Source organism: Squalius cephalus (genome assembly GCF_949319135.1).
Source record: "Squalius cephalus genome assembly, chromosome: 9".
Taxonomy (NCBI): Eukaryota; Metazoa; Chordata; class Actinopteri; order Cypriniformes; family Leuciscidae; genus Squalius; species Squalius cephalus.
The window spans coordinates 45563336-45581470 of NC_137130.1; the positions used below are offsets into that span (position 1 = coordinate 45563336).

An 18135-nucleotide genomic window follows, 5' to 3' on the forward strand; every position below is an offset into this window, starting at 1 on the left:
TTGACTCGCTCGTGTCCAGTGAAGCCGGCGTCAGTGACTTTGACTCGCTCGTGTCCAGTGAAGCCGGCGTCAGTGACTTTGACTCGCTCGTGTCCAGTGAAGCCGGCGTCAGTGACTCTTGACTCGCTCGTGTCCAGTGAAGCCGGCGTCAGTGACTTTGACTCGCTCGTGTCCAGTGAAGCCGGCGTCAGTGACTTTGACTCGCTCGTGTCCAGTGAAGCCGGCGTCAGTGACTTTGACTCGCTCGTGTCCAGTGAAGCCGGCGTCAGTGACTTTGACTCGCTCGTGTCCAGTGAAGCCGGCGTCAGTGACTTTGACTCGCTCGTGTCCAGTGAAGCCGGCGTCAGTGACTTTGACTCGCTCGTGTCCAGTGAAGCCGGCGTCAGTGACTCTTGACTCGCTCGTGTCCAGTGAAGCCGGCGTCAGTGACTTTGACTCGCTCGTGTCCAGTGAAGCCGGCGTCAGTGACTTTGACTCGCTCGTGTCCAGTGAAGCCGGTGTCAGTGACTTTGACTCGCTCGTGTCCAGTGAAGCCGGCGTCAGTGACTCTTGACTCGCTCGTGTCCAGTGAAGCCGGCGTCAGTGACTTTGACTCGCTCGTGTCCAGTGAAGCCGGCGTCAGTGACTTTGACTCGCTCGTGTCCAGTGAAGCCGGCGTCAGTGACTCTTGACTCGCTCGTGTCCAGTGAAGCCGGCGTCAGTGACTTTGACTCGCTCGTGTCCAGTGAAGCCGGCGTCAGTGACTTTGACTCGCTCGTGTCCAGTGAAGCCGGCGTCAGTGACTCTTGACTCGCTCGTGTCCAGTGAAGCCGGCGTCAGTGACTTTGACTCGCTCGTGTCCAGTGAAGCCGGCGTCAGTGACTCTTGACTCGCTCGTGTCCAGTGAAGCCGGCGTCAGTGACTTTGACTCGCTCGTGTCCAGTGAAGCCGGCGTCAGTGACTTTGACTCGCTCGTGTCCAGTGAAGCCGGCGTCAGTGACTTTGACTCGCTCGTGTCCAGTGAAGCCGGTGTCAGTGACTCTTGACTCGCTCGTGTCCAGTGAAGCCGGCGTCAGTGACTTTGACTCGCTCGTGTCCAGTGAAGCCGGCGTCAGTGACTTTGACTCGCTCGTGTCCAGTGAAGCCGGTGTCAGTGACTTTGACTCGCTCGTGTCCAGTGAAGCCGGCGTCAGTGACTTTGACTCGCTCGTGTCCAGTGAAGCCGGCATCAGTGACTTTGACTCGCTCGTGTCCAGTGAAGCCGGTGTCAGTGACTTTGACTCGCTCGTGTCCAGTGAAGCTGGCGTCAGTGACTTTGACTCGCTCGTGTCCAGTGAAGCCGGTGTCAGTGACTCTTGACTCGCTCGTGTCCAGTGAAGCCGGTGTCAGTGACTTTGACTCGCTCGTGTCCAGTGAAGCCGGCGTCAGTGACTCTTGACTCGCTCGTGTCCAGTGAAGCCGGCGTCAGTGACTCTTGACTCGCTCGTGTCCAGTGAAGCCGGCGTCAGTGACTCTTGCCTCGCTCGTGTCCAGTGAAGCCGGCGTCAGTGACTCTTGACTCGCTCGTGTCCAGTGAAGCCGGCGTCAGTGACTTTGACTCGCTCGTGTCCAGTGAAGCCGGCGTCAGTGACTCTTGACTCACTCGTGTCCAGTGAAGCCGGCGTCAGTGACTCTTGACTCGCTCGTGTCCAGTGAAGCCGGCGTCAGTGACTCTTGACTCGCTCGTGTCCAGTGAAGCCGGCGTCAGTGACTTTGACTCGCTCGTGTCCAGTGAAGCCGGCGTCAGTGACTTTGACTCGCTCGTGTCCAGTGAAGCCGGCGTCAGTGACTCTTGCCTCGCTCGTGTCCAGTGAAGCCGGCGTCAGTGACTTTGACTCGCTCGTGTCCAGTGAAGCCGGCGTCAGTGACTTTGACTCGCTCGTGTCCAGTGAAGCCGGCGTCAGTGACTTTGACTCGCTCGTGTCCAGTGAAGCCGGCGTCAGTGACTTTGACTCGCTCGTGTCCAGTGAAGCCGGTGTCAGTGACTCTTGACTCGCTCGTGTCCAGTGAAGCCGGCGTCAGTGACTTTGACTCGCTCGTGTCCAGTGAAGCTGGCGTCAGTGACTTTGACTCGCTCGTGTCCAGTGAAGCCGGTGTCAGTGACTCTTGACTCGCTCGTGTCCAGTGAAGCCGGCGTCAGTGACTTTGACTCGCTCGTGTCCAGTGAAGCCGGCGTCAGTGACTTTGACTCGCTCGTGTCCAGTGAAGCCGGCGTCAGTGACTTTGACTCGCTCGTGTCCAGTGAAGCCGGCGTCAGTGACTTTGACTCGCTCGTGTCCAGTGAAGCCGGCGTCAGTGACTTTGACTCGCTCGTGTCCAGTGAAGCCGGTGTCAGTGACTCTTGACTCGCTCGTGTCCAGTGAAGCCGGCGTCAGTGACTTTGACTCGCTCGTGTCCAGTGAAGCCGGCGTCAGTGACTTTGACTCGCTCGTGTCCAGTGAAGCCGGCGTCAGTGACTTTGACTCGCTCGTGTCCAGTGAAGCCGGCGTCAGTGACTTTGACTCGCTCGTGTCCAGTGAAGCCGGTGTCAGTGACTCTTGACTCGCTCGTGTCCAGTGAAGCCGGCGTCAGTGACTTTGACTCGCTCGTGTCCAGTGAAGCTGGCGTCAGTGACTTTGACTCGCTCGTGTCCAGTGAAGCCGGTGTCAGTGACTCTTGACTCGCTCGTGTCCAGTGAAGCCGGCGTCAGTGACTTTGACTCGCTCGTGTCCAGTGAAGCCGGCGTCAGTGACTTTGACTCGCTCGTGTCCAGTGAAGCTGGCGTCAGTGACTTTGACTCGCTCGTGTTCAGTGAAGCCGGCATCAGTGACTCTTGACTCGCTCGTGTCCAGTGAAGCCGGCATCAGTGACTTTGACTCGCTCGTGTCCAGTGAAGCCGGCGTCAGTGACTTTGACTCGCTCGTGTCCAGTGAAGCCGGTGTCAGTGACTTTGACTCGCTCGTGTCCAGTGAAGCCGGTGTCAGTGACTTTGACTCGCTCGTGTCCAGTGAAGCCGGCGTCAGTGACTTTGACTCGCTCGTGTCCAGTGAAGCCGGCGTCAGTGACTTTGACTCGCTCGTGTCCAGTGAAGCCGGTGTCAGTGACTTTGACTCGCTCGTGTCCAGTGAAGCCGGCGTCAGTGACTTTGACTCGCTGGTGTCCATTGAAGCCGGCGTCAGTGACTTTGACTCGCTCGTGTCCAGTGAAGCCGGCGTCAGTGACTTTGACTCGCTCGTGTCCAGTGAAGCTGGCGTCAGTGACTTTGACTCGCTGGTGTCCATTGAAGCCGGCGTCAGTGACTTTGACTCGCTCGTGTCCAGTGAAGCCGGCGTCAGTGACTTTGACTCGCTCGTGTCCAGTGAAGCTGGCGTCAGTGACTTTGACTCGCTCGTGTCCAGTGAAGCCGGCGTCAGTGACTTTGACTCGCTCGTGTCCAGTGAAGCCGGCGTCAGTGACTTTGACTCGCTCGTGTCCAGTGAAGCCGGCGTCAGTGACTTTGACTCGCTCGTGTCCAGTGAAGCCGGCGTCAGTGACTTTGACTCGCTCGTGTCCAGTGAAGCCGGCGTCAGTGACTCTTGACTCGCTCGTGTCCAGTGAAGCCGGCGTCAGTGACTCTTGACTCGCTCGTGTCCAGTGAAGCCGGCGTCAGTGACTTTGACTCGCTCGTGTCCAGTGAAGCCGGCGTCAGTGACTTTGACTCGCTCGTGTCCAGTGAAGCCGGCGTCAGTGACTTTGACTCGCTCGTGTCCAGTGAAGCCGGCGTCAGTGACTTTGACTCGCTCGTGTCCAGTGAAGCCGGCGTCAGTGACTTTGACTCGCTCGTGTCCAGTGAAGCCGGTGTCAGTGACTCTTGACTCGCTCGTGTCCAGTGAAGCCGGCGTCAGTGACTTTGACTCGCTCGTGTCCAGTGAAGCCGGCGTCAGTGACTCTTGACTCGCTCGTGTCCAGTGAAGCCGGCGTCAGTGACTTTGACTCGCTCGTGTCCAGTGAAGCCGGCGTCAGTGACTCTTGACTCGCTCGTGTCCAGTGAAGCCGGCGTCAGTGACTTTGACTCGCTCGTGTCCAGTGAAGCCGGCGTCAGTGACTTTGACTCGCTCGTGTCCAGTGAAGCCGGCGTCAGTGACTTTGACTCGCTCGTGTCCAGTGAAGCCGGCGTCAGTGACTCTTGACTCGCTCGTGTCCAGTGAAGCCGGCGTCAGTGACTTTGACTCGCTCGTGTCCAGTGAAGCCGGCGTCAGTGACTTTGACTCGCTCGTGTCCAGTGAAGCCGGCGTCAGTGACTTTGACTCGCTCGTGTCCAGTGAAGCCGGCGTCAGTGACTCTTGACTCGCTCGTGTCCAGTGAAGCCGGCGTCAGTGACTTTGACTCGCTCGTGTCCAGTGAAGCCGGCGTCAGTGACTTTGACTCGCTCGTGTCCAGTGAAGCCGGCGTCAGTGACTTTGACTCGCTCGTGTCCAGTGAAGCCGGCGTCAGTGACTTTGACTCGCTCGTGTCCAGTGAAGCCGGCGTCAGTGACTTTGACTCGCTCGTGTCCAGTGAAGCCGGCGTCAGTGACTTTGACTCGCTCGTGTCCAGTGAAGCCGGCGTCAGTGACTCTTGACTCGCTCGTGTCCAGTGAAGCCGGCGTCAGTGACTTTGACTCGCTCGTGTCCAGTGAAGCCGGCGTCAGTGACTTTGACTCGCTCGTGTCCAGTGAAGCCGGCGTCAGTGACTCTTGACTCGCTCGTGTCCAGTGAAGCCGGCGTCAGTGACTTTGACTCGCTCGTGTCCAGTGAAGCCGGCGTCAGTGACTTTGACTCGCTCGTGTCCAGTGAAGCCGGCGTCAGTGACTTTGACTCGCTCGTGTCCAGTGAAGCCGGCGTCAGTGACTCTTGACTCGCTCGTGTCCAGTGAAGCCGGCGTCAGTGACTTTGACTCGCTCGTGTCCAGTGAAGCCGGTGTCAGTGACTTTGACTCGCTCGTGTCCAGTGAAGCCGGCGTCAGTGACTTTGACTCGCTCGTGTCCAGTGAAGCCGGCGTCAGTGACTTTGACTCGCTCGTGTCCAGTGAAGCCGGCGTCAGTGACTTTGACTCGCTCGTGTCCAGTGAAGCCGGCGTCAGTGACTTTGACTCGCTCGTGTCCAGTGAAGCCGGCGTCAGTGACTTTGACTCGCTCGTGTCCAGTGAAGCCGGCGTCAGTGACTTTGACTCGCTCGTGTCCAGTGAAGCCGGCGTCAGTGACTTTGACTCGCTCGTGTCCAGTGAAGCCGGCGTCAGTGACTTTGACTCGCTCGTGTCCAGTGAAGCCGGCGTCAGTGACTCTTGACTCGCTCGTGTCCAGTGAAGCCGGCGTCAGTGACTCTTGACTCGCTCGTGTCCAGTGAAGCCGGCGTCAGTGACTTTGACTCGCTCGTGTCCAGTGAAGCTGGCGTCAGTGACTTTGACTCGCTCGTGTCCAGTGAAGCCGGCGTCAGTGACTTTGACTCGCTCGTGTCCAGTGAAGCTGGCGTCAGTGACTCTTGACTCGCTCGTGTCCAGTGAAGCCGGCGTCAGTGACTTTGACTCGCTCGTGTCCAGTGAAGCCGGCGTCAGTGACTCTTGACTCGCTCGTGTCCAGTGAAGCCGGCGTCAGTGACTTTGACTCGCTCGTGTCCAGTGAAGCCGGCGTCAGTGACTCTTGACTCGCTCGTGTCCAGTGAAGCCGGCGTCAGTGACTTTGACTCGCTCGTGTCCAGTGAAGCCGGCGTCAGTGACTTTGACTCGCTCGTGTCCAGTGAAGCCGGCGTCAGTGACTCTTGACTCGCTCGTGTCCAGTGAAGCCGGCGTCAGTGACTTTGACTCGCTCGTGTCCAGTGAAGCCGGCGTCAGTGACTTTGACTCGCTCGTGTCCAGTGAAGCCGGCGTCAGTGACTTTGACTCGCTCGTGTCCAGTGAAGCCGGCGTCAGTGACTCTTGACTCGCTCGTGTCCAGTGAAGCCGGCGTCAGTGACTTTGACTCGCTCGTGTCCAGTGAAGCCGGCATCAGTGACTTTGACTCGCTCGTGTCCAGTGAAGCCGGCGTCAGTGACTTTGACTCGCTCGTGTCCAGTGAAGCCGGCGTCAGTGACTCTTGACTCGCTCGTGTCCAGTGAAGCCGGCGTCAGTGACTTTGACTCGCTCGTGTCCAGTGAAGCCGGCGTCAGTGACTTTGACTCGCTCGTGTCCAGTGAAGCCGGTGTCAGTGACTTTGACTCGCTCGTGTCCAGTGAAGCCGGCATCAGTGACTTTGACTCGCTCGTGTCCAGTGAAGCCGGTGTCAGTGACTTTGACTCGCTCGTGTCCAGTGAAGCTGGCGTCAGTGACTCTTGACTCGCTCGTGTCCAGTGAAGCCGGCATCAGTGACTTTGACTCGCTCGTGTCCAGTGAAGCCGGCGTCAGTGACTTTGACTCGCTCGTGTCCAGTGAAGCCGGCGTCAGTGACTTTGACTCGCTCGTGTCCAGTGAAGCCGGCGTCAGTGACTCTTGCCTCGCTCGTGTCCAGTGAAGCCGGCGTCAGTGACTCTTGACTCACTCGTGTCCAGTGAAGCCGGCGTCAGTGACTCTTGACTCGCTCGTGTCCAGTGAAGCCGGCGTCAGTGACTCTTGACTCGCTCGTGTCCAGTGAAGCCGGCGTCAGTGACTTTGACTCGCTCGTGTCCAGTGAAGCCGGCGTCAGTGACTTTGACTCGCTCGTGTCCAGTGAAGCCGGCGTCAGTGACTCTTGCCTCGCTCGTGTCCAGTGAAGCCGGCGTCAGTGACTCTTGACTCACTCGTGTCCAGTGAAGCCGGCGTCAGTGACTCTTGCCTCGCTCGTGTCCAGTGAAGCCGGCGTCAGTGACTCTTGACTCACTCGTGTCCAGTGAAGCCGGTGTCAGTGACTCTTGACTCGCTCGTGTCCAGTGAAGCCGGCGTCAGTGACTTTGACTCGCTCGTGTCCAGTGAAGCCGGCGTCAGTGACTTTGACTCGCTCGTGTCCAGTGAAGCCGGCGTCAGTGACTTTGACTCGCTCGTGTCCAGTGAAGCCGGTGTCAGTGACTCTTGACTCGCTCGTGTCCAGTGAAGCCGGCGTCAGTGACTTTGACTCGCTCGTGTCCAGTGAAGCTGGCGTCAGTGACTTTGACTCGCTCGTGTCCAGTGAAGCCGGTGTCAGTGACTCTTGACTCGCTCGTGTCCAGTGAAGCCGGCGTCAGTGACTTTGACTCGCTCGTGTCCAGTGAAGCCGGCGTCAGTGACTTTGACTCGCTCGTGTCCAGTGAAGCCGGCGTCAGTGACTTTGACTCGCTCGTGTCCAGTGAAGCTGGCGTCAGTGACTTTGACTCGCTCGTGTTCAGTGAAGCCGGCATCAGTGACTCTTGACTCGCTCGTGTCCAGTGAAGCCGGCATCAGTGACTTTGACTCGCTCGTGTCCAGTGAAGCCGGCGTCAGTGACTTTGACTCGCTCGTGTCCAGTGAAGCCGGTGTCAGTGACTTTGACTCGCTCGTGTCCAGTGAAGCCGGCGTCAGTGACTTTGACTCGCTCGTGTCCAGTGAAGCCGGCGTCAGTGACTTTGACTCGCTCGTGTCCAGTGAAGCCGGCGTCAGTGACTTTGACTCGCTCGTGTCCAGTGAAGCCGGCGTCAGTGACTTTGACTCGCTCGTGTCCAGTGAAGCCGGCGTCAGTGACTTTGACTCGCTCGTGTCCAGTGAAGCCGGCGTCAGTGACTTTGACTCGCTCGTGTCCAGTGAAGCCGGCGTCAGTGACTTTGACTCGCTCGTGTCCAGTGAAGCCGGCGTCAGTGACTTTGACTCGCTCGTGTCCAGTGAAGCCGGCGTCAGTGACTTTGACTCGCTCGTGTCCAGTGAAGCCGGCGTCAGTGACTTTGACTCGCTCGTGTCCAGTGAAGCCGGCGTCAGTGACTCTTGACTCGCTCGTGTCCAGTGAAGCCGGCGTCAGTGACTCTTGACTCGCTCGTGTCCAGTGAAGCCGGCGTCAGTGACTTTGACTCGCTCGTGTCCAGTGAAGCCGGCGTCAGTGACTTTGACTCGCTCGTGTCCAGTGAAGCCGGCGTCAGTGACTTTGACTCGCTCGTGTCCAGTGAAGCCGGCGTCAGTGACTTTGACTCGCTCGTGTCCAGTGAAGCCGGCGTCAGTGACTTTGACTCGCTCGTGTCCAGTGAAGCCGGCGTCAGTGACTTTGACTCGCTCGTGTCCAGTGAAGCCGGCGTCAGTGACTTTGACTCGCTCGTGTCCAGTGAAGCCGGCGTCAGTGACTTTGACTCGCTCGTGTCCAGTGAAGCCGGCGTCAGTGACTTTGACTCGCTCGTGTCCAGTGAAGCCGGTGTCAGTGACTTTGACTCGCTCGTGTCCAGTGAAGCCGGCGTCAGTGACTTTGACTCGCTCGTGTCCAGTGAAGCCGGCGTCAGTGACTTTGACTCGCTCGTGTCCAGTGAAGCCGGCGTCAGTGACTTTGACTCGCTCGTGTCCAGTGAAGCCGGCGTCAGTGACTTTGACTCGCTCGTGTCCAGTGAAGCCGGTGTCAGTGACTTTGACTCGCTCGTGTCCAGTGAAGCCGGCGTCAGTGACTCTTGACTCGCTCGTGTCCAGTGAAGCCGGCGTCAGTGACTTTGACTCGCTCGTGTCCAGTGAAGCCGGCGTCAGTGACTTTGACTCGCTCGTGTCCAGTGAAGCCGGTGTCAGTGACTTTGACTCGCTCGTGTCCAGTGAAGCCGGCGTCAGTGACTTTGACTCGCTCGTGTCCAGTGAAGCCGGCGTCAGTGACTTTGACTCGCTCGTGTCCAGTGAAGCCGGCGTCAGTGACTTTGACTCGCTCGTGTCCAGTGAAGCCGGCGTCAGTGACTTTGACTCGCTCGTGTCCAGTGAAGCCGGCGTCAGTGACTCTTGACTCGCTCGTGTCCAGTGAAGCCGGCGTCAGTGACTCTTGACTCGCTCGTGTCCAGTGAAGCCGGTGTCAGTGACTCTTGACTCGCTCGTGTCCAGTGAAGCCGGCGTCAGTGACTTTGACTCGCTCGTGTCCAGTGAAGCCGGCGTCAGTGACTTTGACTCGCTCGTGTCCAGTGAAGCTGGCGTCAGTGACTTTGACTCGCTCGTGTTCAGTGAAGCCGGCATCAGTGACTCTTGACTCGCTCGTGTCCAGTGAAGCCGGCGTCAGTGACTTTGACTCGCTCGTGTCCAGTGAAGCCGGCATCAGTGACTTTGACTCGCTCGTGTCCAGTGAAGCCGGTGTCAGTGACTTTGACTCGCTCGTGTCCAGTGAAGCCGGTGTCAGTGACTTTGACTCGCTCGTGTCCAGTGAAGCCGGCGTCAGTGACTTTGACTCGCTCGTGTCCAGTGAAGACAGCGTTGTTGACACGCTCGCGTCCGGTGTAGAAAAGGTGCAGTATCACGTCCACAGACTGATCTTCCCCGATCGCATTAAGCTGTAGATGCCTGTTAGCGTGAGTATCTCTCTCCTTCACCTCAGCGCTCACCGCAGTGAATGAGCTAGCGTCGGTCAGTGTACACATCTAGTGTGATGCTCAATGTGGAGGAAGTAGCTTGGTTTCAACAAATGCTAGTGCGAAGGAATTTCTGAGCTCTGAAACTTACAGTAATTGTTTATGGTACAATGACATATCAAAAGATCAAATGTGATTCCTCATGTCATGACTCCAACAATGCCATAATAAGATCTTTGTTTTGATCATTTTGATCAAACTGTGCCAATGGGCTGTCCTGGTGATTCTTGTTAGAAATAGATGAACACAATGAGGATCAGAATGATGCGCAGCCAGCGGACGCTTGAAAACATGTATGAAGTGTCAAGACCTTTTAAGATCAGAAATTCTAAATGTGGAGATTGGAGAACTGCATGTTTTAGTCCAGGATGAAAAACCCGCCTTTTGTCTTAAAGGGTTGGTTCACCCAAAAATTAGCCTATGATTTACTCACCCTCAAGTCATCCTAGGTGTATATGACATTATTCTTTCAGACAAATACAACCGGAGTTTTATTAAAAAATGTCCTAGCTCTTCCAAGCTTTATAATGGGAGTGAATGGCTAAAGAAAATTTGAGGCCCAAAAAAGTACATCCATCCATGATAAAAATACTCCACGCAGCTCCGGGGGGTTAATAAAGGCCTTCTGAAGCGAAGCCATGTGCTTGTGTAAGAAAAATACCCATATTTAAAACTTTATAATCTAAAATAACTAGCTTCCGCCAGACGACCGTACCCATACTACGCAAGTTGATTTGCGCCACAAGAGTAACCTGTGATGCATGTAGGATGTAGGATTATCGTAAGCTTAGACGCCTCTCGTGGTTTAAACAAATAGGGCTGTGCAACAACCTGAAGCTCCTCTTCTATTATATAGAAATCCTCCGACATTTCAAAATTCCTAATTCGCAAACCAGTTTTTGTTTTACTCTTTCCTCTGAGCATCCACGTTCGTCATTACGCTGTGTGTCGCCGTCGGGTCAGGGGTTACTCTTCCACCGTAAAACGATGCATACGGCCGTCTGTTAGAAGCTAGTGATTATAGTTTATAAAGTTTTAAATATGGGTATTTTCTTTACACAAACGCATGACTTTGCATTAGAAGGCCTTTATTAACCCCCTGGAGCCATATGGATTACTGTCATAATGGATGGATGCACTTTTTTGGGCTTCAAATTATCTCCTGCCATTGACCTTATCATAAAGCTTGGAGGAGAAAGGACATTTTTTAATAAAACTCTGATTGTATTTGTCTGAAAGTAGAATGTCATATCCACCTAGAATGACTTCAGGGTGAGTAAATCATGGGATAATTTTCATTTTTGGATGAACTATCCTTTAATTCACCAGTTTGAATAAAAAAGTGTCACTTTTGCTTGATACAGATACAATAATTTTTAGCTTCAGAAGTTGATGTCCAGTGTGTTATAGTACAGAAATGTAGGAGGTCAAATACATACATCTAAAAAGTCAGCAAAATATAACGAGTCAAATTTAATAGTGATATATTTCAAATATTTATTTCAAATATATTTTACTTCAATACAAAACTTAAGCATGGCAAAACTTTCACGAAAGGTTCTTGCACACATACACTATATTGCCAAAAGTATTGGGACACCCCTCCAAATCATTGAATTCAGGTGTTACAATCACTTTCATGGCCACAGTTGTATAAAATCAAGCACCTAGGCAAGCAGACGCTTCTACAAATGATGTTTTATAAACAAAGTTCGGGAGGAGCACGTTCAAATAATCAATCCAATCTACTCGTCATCAAACAATTATGTCTACCCTAATCAGCATGATAAGAAGTATATATATATCCACTCTGTCAACTCACCTAATATTCCTTGACAGTTTTCCAGCATCCCTCCACCACCCCGACTCCTCACTCTTGGCTCAATCTTTTACAGCCAGGAATACGGGGGGAGTACTCTGGGTTCGGGCCGAATACCGAGCCCGGAGCCCTCTCCTCGGACAGCACGCCAAATACGCATTTATTCTATCTGACTTATTTGTAAGTGTGAACTAGTGAAACATTTGTGAAAGAATGGGTTGCTCTCAGGAGCTCAGTGAACTCAAGCGTGCCACCTGTGCAATAAGTTAATTCGTGAAATTTCCTCACTTCTAAATATTCCACGGTCAACTGTTAGTCGTATTATAAAAAAGTGGAAGCAATTGGGAACAACAGCAACTCAGCCACAAAGTGGAAGGCCATGTAAAATCACAGAGCGGGGTCAGCGTATGCTAGGTTCACAGTGCGCAGAAATCGCCAACTTTCTGCAGAGTCAACGGCTACAGACCTCCAGCGTGGGATGCAGTGGTGTAAAGCGTGGGGTGCAGTGGAGTAAAGCGTTGGGTGCAGTGGTGTAAAGCGTGGGGTGCAGTGGAGTAAAGCGTGGGGTGCAGTGGTGTAAAGCGTGGGGTGCAGTGGAGTAAAGCGTGGGGTGCAGTGGAGTAAAGCGTGGGGTGCAGTGGAGTAAAGCGTGGGGTGCAGTGGCGTAAAGCGTGGGGTGCAGTGGAGTAAAGCGTGGGGTGCAGTGGAGTAAAGCGTGGGGTGCAGTGGCGTAAAGCGTGGGGTGCAGTGGTGTAAAGCGTGGGGTGCAGTGGAGTAAAGCGTGGGGTGCAGTGGAGTAAAGCGTGGGATGCAGTGGAGTAAAGCGTGGGGTGCAGTGGTGTAAAGCGTGGGGTGCAGTGGAGTAAAGCGTGGGGTGCAGTGGAGTAAAGCGTGGGATGCAGTGGAGTAAAGCGTGGGGTGCAGTGGAGTAAAGCGTGGGGTGCAGTGGAGTAAAGCGTGGGGTGCAGTGGAGTAAAGCGTGGGGTGCAGTGGAGTAAAGCGTGGGGTGCAGTGGAGTAAAGCGTGGGGTGCAGTGGTGTAAAGCGTGGGGTGCAGTGGAGTAAAGCGTGGGGTGCAGTGGTGTAAAGCGTGGGGTGCAGTGGTGTAAAGCGTGGGGTGCAGTGGTGTAAAGCGTGGGGTGCAGTGGAGTAAAGCGTGGGGTGCAGTGGAGTAAAGCGTGGGGTGCAGTGGAGTAAAGCGTGGGGTGCAGTGGAGTAAAGCGTGGGGTGCAGTGGAGTAAAGCGTGGGATGCAGTGGAGTAAAGCGTGGGATGCAGTGGAGTAAAGCGTGGGGTGCAGTGGAGTAAAGCGTGGGGTGCAGTGGTGTAAAGCGTGGGGTGCAGTGGAGTAAAGCGTGGGGTGCAGTGGAGTAAAGCGTGGGGTGCAGTGGTGTAAAGCGTGGGGTGCAGTGGTGTAAAGCGTGGGGTGCAGTGGTGTAAAGCGTGAGGTGCAGTGGCGTAAAGCGTGGGGTGCAGTGGAGTAAAGCGTGGGGTGCAGTGGTGTAAAGCGTGGGATGCAGTGGAGTAAAGCGTGGGGTGCAGTAGTGTAAAGCGTGGGGTGCAGTGGAGTAAAGCGTGGGGTGCAGTGGTGTAAAGCGTGGGATGCAGTGGTGTAAAGAGTGGGATGCAGTGGTGTAAAGCGTGGGGTGCAGTGGAGTAAAGCGTGGGGTGCAGTGGAGTAAAGCGTGGGGTGTAGTGGAGTAAAGCGTGGGGTGCAGTGGAGTAAAGCGTGGGGTGCAGTGGAGTAAAGCGTGGGGTGCAGTGGAGTAAAGCGTGGGACGCAGTGGTGTAAAGCGTGGGGTGCAGTGGTGTAAAGCGTGGGGTGCAGTGGTGTAAAGCGTGGGGTGCAGTGGTGTAAAGCGTGGGGTGCAGTGGAGTAAAGCGTGGGGTGCAGTGGTGTAAAGCGTGGGGTGCAGTGGAGTAAAGCGTGGGGTGCAGTGGAGTAAAGCGTGGGGTGCAGTGGAGTAAAGCGTGGGGTGTAGTGGAGTAAAGCGTGGGGTGCAGTGGTGTAAAGCGTGGGGTGCAGTGGTGTAAAGCGTGGGGTGCAGTGGTGTAAAGCGTGGGGTGCAGTGGAGTAAAGCGTGGGGTGCAGTGGTGTAAAGCGTGGGGTGCAGTGGAGTAAAGCGTGGGGTGCAGTGGTGTAAAGCGTGGGGTGCAGTGGTGTAAAGCGTGGGGTGCAGTGGAGTAAAGCGTGGGGTGCAGTGGTGTAAAGCGTGGGGTGCAGTGGTGTAAAGCGTGGGATGCAGTGGTGTAAAGCGTGGGGTGCAGTGGAGTAAAGCGTGGGATGCAGTGGAGTAAAGCGTGGGATGCAGTGGTGTAAAGCGTGGGGTGCAGTGGAGTAAAGCGTGGGGTGCAGTGGTGTAAAGCGTGGGGTGCAGTGGTGTAAAGCGTGGGGTGCAGTGGTGTAAAGCGTGGGGTGCAGTGGTGTAAAGCGTGGGGTGCAGTGGAGTAAAGCGTGGGGTGCAGTGGAGTAAAGCGTGGGGTGCAGTGGAGTAAAGCGTGGGGTGCAGTGGTGTAAAGCGTGGGGTGCAGTGGTGTAAAGCGTGGGGTGCAGTGGTGTAAAGCGTGGGGTGCAGTGGAGTAAAGCGTGGGGTGCAGTGGAGTAAAGCGTGGGATGCAGTGGTGTAAAGCGTGGGGTGCAGTGGAGTAAAGCGTGGGGTGCAGTGGAGTAAAGCGTGGGGTGCAGTGGAGTAAAGCGTGGGGTGCAGTGGAGTAAAGCGTGGGGTGCAGTGGTGTAAAGCGTGGGGTGCAGTGGTGTAAAGCGTGGGGTGCAGTGGCAATCCGATGTACAAGTCTGGGTTTGGCGGTTGCTAGGAGAACGGTACTTGCCTGACTGCATTGTGCCAAGTGTAAAGTTTGGTGGAGGGGGGATTATGGTGTGGGGTTGTTTTTAGAGTTGGCCTTTTAGTTCCAGTGAAAGGAACTCTGAATGCTTCTGCATACCAAGACATTTTGGACAATTTCGTGCTCCCACCTATGCTTCAGTGCACAAAGCAGGTCCATAAAAACATGGATGAGGAGTTTGGTGTGGAGGAACTGGACTGGCCTGCACAGAGTCCTGAACTAAACCCAATAGAACAGCTTTGGGATGAACTAGAGCGTAGACTGAGAGCTTCTCCTCCAACATCAGTGCCTGACCTCACTAATGCACTTCTGTCAGAAGAATGGTCAAAAATTCCCATAAACACACTCCTAAACCTTGTGGAAAGCCTTCCCTGAAGAGTTGAAGCTGTTATAGCTGCAAAGGGTGGCATACTCCATATTAAACCCTACGGATAAGTTCATGTGCATGTAAAGGCAGACGTCCCAAAACTTTTGCCAATATAGTGAATATTAACAAGACCTGAATGGATTTTATTTTTCTCCTTTTTTTTTCTCCCTTTTTGTACATTTATATATATCATATGACAATAAAATAAAATGGATAAAAGCAGTACTTTTATGTGTCTGTGGTGATGAAGCATAGCTAATTTTATTAATGTTTTTAATTACAAAATATTGTCATGGTTAAATCATTATTGATAATTTTCTAATAAAGTTCAGCACTATTTGACATTTAATTGTGAGTTTTCTTCATATTATTGATAATGTTTTTATGAGTTTTCTTCATAAATCTCTCGGCCAATTGGACGCAAAGTCCACTGTCAGCTGACGTCTATTTCCTGATCTTTCGAATCCAGTGGAAGACAGTGGTTTACGTGTCGTCAAGCCCTTAAGACACCATTTCTTGCAAACTGAACTTATCTGTACAGGCTGAACAAGTAATTTCTTCTGCTAAAACGACGTCACAAAATATGAGCTATGTGCGCTTGTCCAATGAGAAGAAACTCCTCTTCGCTGTTATGCGTGAGAACGATTGCAGCAGGAAATCAGACGTCACGTAACTGAACCCCAGAAACCAAGAAAAGAGAAATGCTTTTGTCAGAGGTGTTTCTCCTTCAGCTTGCTTGCATCCATTTCCTCCCTTGTTGTTTTTTTCTAATTCTAAGAATTGCAATGATCATTGCTTCCATCAGTCTATTCGTATTTTATTTTTCACCAACCACCATCAAGTCATTCATATTTTATCATTTGTGTGTTTAGTTCTTGTTGAGTTTTTTCAAACTTTCCTACATTTACTGAAGTGTACTGTAATTTCCGGTGTTTTCTGATTGTTTGCTGCCGGTCCTCTCACAGACCCCCACTGTGCCGAAGCACAAGTCTTCCTCCTCGTTCACTCCCTTCATCGACCCGCGCCTCCTCCAGGTGTCTCCGTCCACCGGCAGCGCGCTCAATAACGCTGGTGAGTGTGTGTGAGAGCCAACGGGGCGCTTCTGCTGCTCTGGGAGAACACTAGGCATGAGTTAAAAATGATTTGTGTGGTAATCAACATTATGCCTCAGATGTAGAGAATTAATATGGCATTTTAATAATCAGTGTCAATCGTTTGACCTTTCTCACAGATCTTGGAAAGTGCTACAAATTTTCATTAAAAAGGGAATCTGATTTAAAAAAAAAAAAAAATATATATATATATATATATATATATATATATATATATATATATATATATATAAAAGAAAATATATTAAAAGAAAAAAAATGCTTACAGCAATTGAGCCTCTCTTTTTGGACAAATGAAGAAATGATTTTGGGATGATTCAACACATTTCTCCTTAAATTCTCATTACCAGAACGCAAATTTTAAAAACCCCATTCTCAATTCTGTTGACCTTTTTTTTCTGTTCAAATTATTTATACACCAGACTAGTATTTGTTGTACTGTATTTAATTTATTGACTTAAAAAAAAATCAATAATGGGAAATATGAGAGAAAAAATTTAAGTGCATTACAGTAATCAGAATTTGGGGGTAAATATTACCTAATTGTCATGAAAATAATGTCAAATAAATGTTGCTGTGTTTTGTTTTTCCTGTGAGGAATATGTATTTATCCATATACATACAGTACACTCACGTAAAGCAATATTATCATCCAGCTCTAATCCGATAAATACGACTGAGTCATGAAGATGTTTAGATGATATAAACATTAAGAGCATGGATTTCTGTGAAGCTGTGTGTGTGAAAGTGCTACCCAGATAAATGTGAGTTGATTTGCCCAAACATCGTGATGTTCCTCAGGTTACAGTAATGATGCTCGACTGCAGGAGGCTCTGCGTCAGGACGCGTCCCGTAAGGGTTCGGTGGTCAACGTCAATCCTGTCAACACTCGGCCACAGAACGACACGCCAGAGATACGCAAATACAAGAAGAGGTTCAACTCTGAGATCTTGTGCGCTGCTCTGTGGGGTGAGTCCCGCTCTGAAGAGTCCAACACACCAGTCCAACACACCAGTCCAACACACCAGTCCAACCGCCCAGTCCAACACAGCAGTCCAACCCCCCAGTCCAACACCAGTCCAACACACCAGTCCAACACACCAGTCCAACACACCAGTCCAACACACCAGTCCAACACCAGTCCAACACACCAGTCCAACACACCAGTCCAACACACCAGTCCAACACACCAGTCCAACACACCAGTCCAACACACCAGTCCAACACACCAGTCCAACACACCAGTCCAACACACCAGTCCAACACCAGTCCAACACACCACTCCAACACCAGTCCAACACACCCCAACACCAGTTCAACACACCCCAACACCAGTTCAACACCACCCCAACACACCAGTCCAACACCAGTCCAACACACCACTCCAACACCAGTCCAACACCACCCCAACACACCAGTCCAACACCAGTCCAACACACCACTCCAACACCAGTCCAACACCAGTCCAACACCACCCCAACACCAGTTCAACACACCCCAACACCACCCCGAAACCAGTTCAACACACCAGTCCAACACCAGTCCAACACCAGTCCAACACACCACCCCAACACCAGTTCAACACCACCCCAACACCAGTTCAACACCACCCCAACACACCAGTCCAACACCAGTCCAACACCAGTCCAACACACCACTCCAACACCAGTCCAACACCACCCCAACACCAGTTCAACACCACCCCAACACCAGTCCAACACCAGTCCAACACCAGTCCAACACCAGTCCAACACCAGTCCAACACCAGTCCAACACCAGTCCAACACCAGTCCAACACCACCCCAACACACCACTCCAACACCAGTCCAACACCACCCCAACACACCAGTCCAACACCAGTCCAACACACCAGTCCAACACCAGTCCAACACCAGTCCAACACCAGTCCAACACCAGTCCAACACCAGTCCAACACCAGTCCAACACACCACCCCAACACCAGTTCAACACCACCCCAACACCAGTTCAACACCACCCCAACACACCAGTCCAACACCAGTCCAACACCAGTCCAACACCAGTCCAACACACCACTCCAACACCAGTCCAACACCAGTCCAACACCACCCCAGCACCAGTTCAACACCACCCCAACACCAGTCCAACACCAGTCCAACACCAGTCCAACACCAGTCCAACACACCAGTCCAACACCAGTCCAACACCACCCCAACACACCAGTCCAAATATTAAAATAGTATTGTGAAAAGTAACGCAATACATGATTGCATTGTCACAGCTCTATCTGTTATTGCATGGAAGTCAATATGGAATCGACCCAGTTAACTTCCTTAATAAACACTCCTGGTCTTCTTGTGTATGACTAATCAGTGCAAGTTTCTTCCAAGAAAACCAACGTTTGATCGTTCATCAAAATACCCTGTTCTGCCTCTGAAGCAACTTTCCTTTCCATGAATATTTGGTATCAGAATATGGTCACAGAAGAGGAACCGGCTTTGAACAGTTTAATTCTGACTCAACACTAG

At 52.7% G+C, this 18135-nt stretch overlaps 1 protein-coding gene across 2 annotated transcripts in view; it reads left to right on the forward strand.

Moving 5' to 3' along the window:
- The window catches only part of LOC307165007 (mitogen-activated protein kinase kinase kinase kinase 4-like), a 115309-nt gene that overhangs the window by 85708 nt on the left and 11466 nt on the right, over positions 1-18135 (forward strand). For both annotated transcript variants that reach the window (XM_079882252.1, XM_079882253.1), the window contains 2 exons: positions 15482-15587; positions 16430-16597. In XM_079882252.1, the coding sequence (XP_079738378.1) occupies positions 15482-15587; positions 16430-16597 (274 nt within the window). The remainder of the gene's footprint in view (positions 1-15481; positions 15588-16429; positions 16598-18135) is intronic.